Source organism: Cornus florida, unplaced genomic scaffold (genome assembly GCF_030987335.1).
Source record: "Cornus florida cultivar Cherokee Brave unplaced genomic scaffold, ASM3098733v1 CherokeeBrave_3.0.0_Hap2_Chr08, whole genome shotgun sequence".
In the NCBI taxonomy this organism is placed as follows: Eukaryota; Viridiplantae; Streptophyta; class Magnoliopsida; order Cornales; family Cornaceae; genus Cornus; species Cornus florida.
This window is the reverse complement of record NW_026775578.1, coordinates 30,753,410-30,755,673: the sequence shown is the minus strand read 5'-3', so window position 1 is coordinate 30,755,673 and position 2,264 is coordinate 30,753,410. Positions and strand designations below refer to the sequence as shown.

Sequence of the window (2,264 nt, the reverse complement as noted above, 5' to 3'; positions counted from 1 at the left end):
TTATTGATGGAGTGGGGATTCGAACTTGAGCTTCGGCCACAAGCAACACATGCCCTACCACTGGGCTATCACACCACATTCAACTTAATTTATAAGTATATGTATATAAACAATAAATTTGTCATAAATAACAAAATAATTTAATAACTTATTATATACTTTCTTTTTTTAATTTATGGATGGAGTGGGATTCGAACTTAGGCCTTTGCCACAAGCTTGCCCTACCACTGGGCTATTAAACCACATCCAACTTAATTTATAATTATATGTATATAAACAATAAATTTGTCATTGAATAAATAACAAAATAATTTAATAACTTATTATATACTTTTTTTTTTTTTAATTTATGGATGGAGTGGGGATTCGAACTTAGGCCTTTGGCCACAAGCAACACATGCCCTACCACTGGGCTATCAAACCACATCCAACTTAATTTATACTTATATGTATATAAACAATAAATTTGTCATTGAATAAATAACAAAATAATTTAATAAATAACAAAATAATTTAATAACTTATTATATATTTTTTTTTTTTTTTTTTTTAAATTTATTAATGGAGTGGGGATTCGAACTTAGGCCTTTGGCCACAAGCAACACATGCCCTACCACTGGACTATCGCATCACATCCAACTTAATTTACAAGTATATGCATATAAACAATAAATTTGTCATTGAATAAATAACAAAATAATTTAATAACGAGTCAAGTGTAAAAAACACCCTGTACTTTCAAAAATGTGCAAATAACACATCTGTTGTTCAAACGTCAGTTCTCTAATTTCAAAAAATTGAAAATAAGAACTTTTTGTCAAAGGGGTAGGTAAAAATATGAAAATACCACCCAATATTCTTTATTCAATAATAATAAAAAAATTGAAGAAGTTGAAATTACACAATTAGACATTAACCTAAACTATGTCGTTTTGGGTAATGAAACACAATCCACCATCTTCGAGCATTGCAGAGCCTACACGCCATTGTTTTGCTCTGTTCTGCCTTATTGTTTACTCCTCTGTAATTAGATGAATCAGAGAACGACTCCGCATCTGAGGAGGAGAGAGAGACTCTCTCTCTAGTTTGTTGGAGAGCTGTATTGAGATTCGTGACCGTCGCTTCGTTCTCTTTCGCGATTCTCTGCCACACTTCCATCTCCAGCTCCTGCCATCTCAAGCACTCGAGCTCCATTGTCCTCTTCTTCGCAGTCACCAAGTCTTCCTCTTTCTCCCACATCAAACCCATCGTTTTCGCTTCGTATCGCTTCAGCAAAACCCAGTTTGTTGCCTTGTTTCTTCCAGAAGAGTAGTCCTCAGTCTCTCACTTTGTTTCACCGTGTTCATCACAAATCAAGAAAAACCCAGAAATGAATTAATTATATAAATCCAAAATCAAACATGTGTGTGGAAATATGAATCTATATTATGAAAACCCATTTGGGATTTTTTTCGAATCTGACCTGTAGACGAAGAATCCAGTCGATTTCTTGCCTCTGCTTCTCGAGCTCGGCAGCCAAAGACAGAAAACTCCATTGTTGGATAGTTATGATCAACACTCGATGAACAAGAAGCCCCTTGATTATTATTATTACTATTGAAACCAATAGATTGAAACACTTGCTGTTGTGGGTGTTCTTGAAATTTGAAATTAGCTCCATCTTCAATCCCCAAAACAGAGCTCGTAAGCCAACCCAGATTTTCAGAATACAACTGTGCCTGAACAGCCATCTCTAACTGCTACAAAACCCAAGAAATCAATTGAATAACAGAGAGAGAGCAAAAAGCATGCTTCTCTCCTAAATGGATGAGAAATGGGATAGGTGTAGAAGTAGAAGGCTCTTATCAGAAGAGACGCATGATCTCTCTCTCTCTAAAACTTCCTCTGATCTCTCTCTCTCTCTAAAACTTCCTCTCTCTAAACTCCTCTCTTTAATGGCATAACCTTTGCCTTCTTTGTTGCTCTGGTTTGTGGTCTATATGTATATAAACAATAAATTTGTCATTGAATAAATAACAAAATAATTTAATAACTTATATATACTTGTTTTTTTTTTTTTTTTGTTTTTTGGATTGGTAATTGGAATTAGCGCCATTGGCCACAAACAACATATGAGCTATCAAACCACGTCCACGTCATTGAATAAATAACAAAATAATTTAATAACTTATTATATACTCTTAATTTATTGATGGAGTGGGAATTTGAACTTGAGTCTTTGGCACAAACAAGACATGCCCTACCACTGGGCTATCAAACCACAT

General features: G+C 34.4%; 1 protein-coding gene across 1 annotated transcript; it reads right to left on the bottom strand.

The window, feature by feature from the left end:
• Positions 1-912: 912 nt before the first annotated feature.
• Positions 913-1,730, bottom strand: LOC132269974 (uncharacterized). The gene is made up of 2 exons (XM_059771196.1): positions 1,463-1,730; positions 913-1,322 (listed from the first exon to the last, which is right to left on the bottom strand). The coding sequence occupies exons 1-2, from the start codon at positions 1,728-1,730 to the stop codon at positions 913-915; spliced, it is 678 nt and encodes a 225-aa protein (XP_059627179.1).
• Between the last annotated feature and the right edge of the window lie 534 nt (positions 1,731-2,264).

Excerpts from the sequence above, each read along its gene's own strand:
- LOC132269974 (XM_059771196.1), bottom strand. The coding sequence starts at position 1,730 with ATGGCTGTTCAGGCACAGTTGTATTCTGAAAATCTGGGTTGGCTTACG. Across the intron at positions 1,323-1,462 it reads ACTGGATTCTTCGTCTACAG|AGACTGAGGACTACTCTTCT; the intron begins GTCAGATTCGAA and ends AAACAAAGTGAG.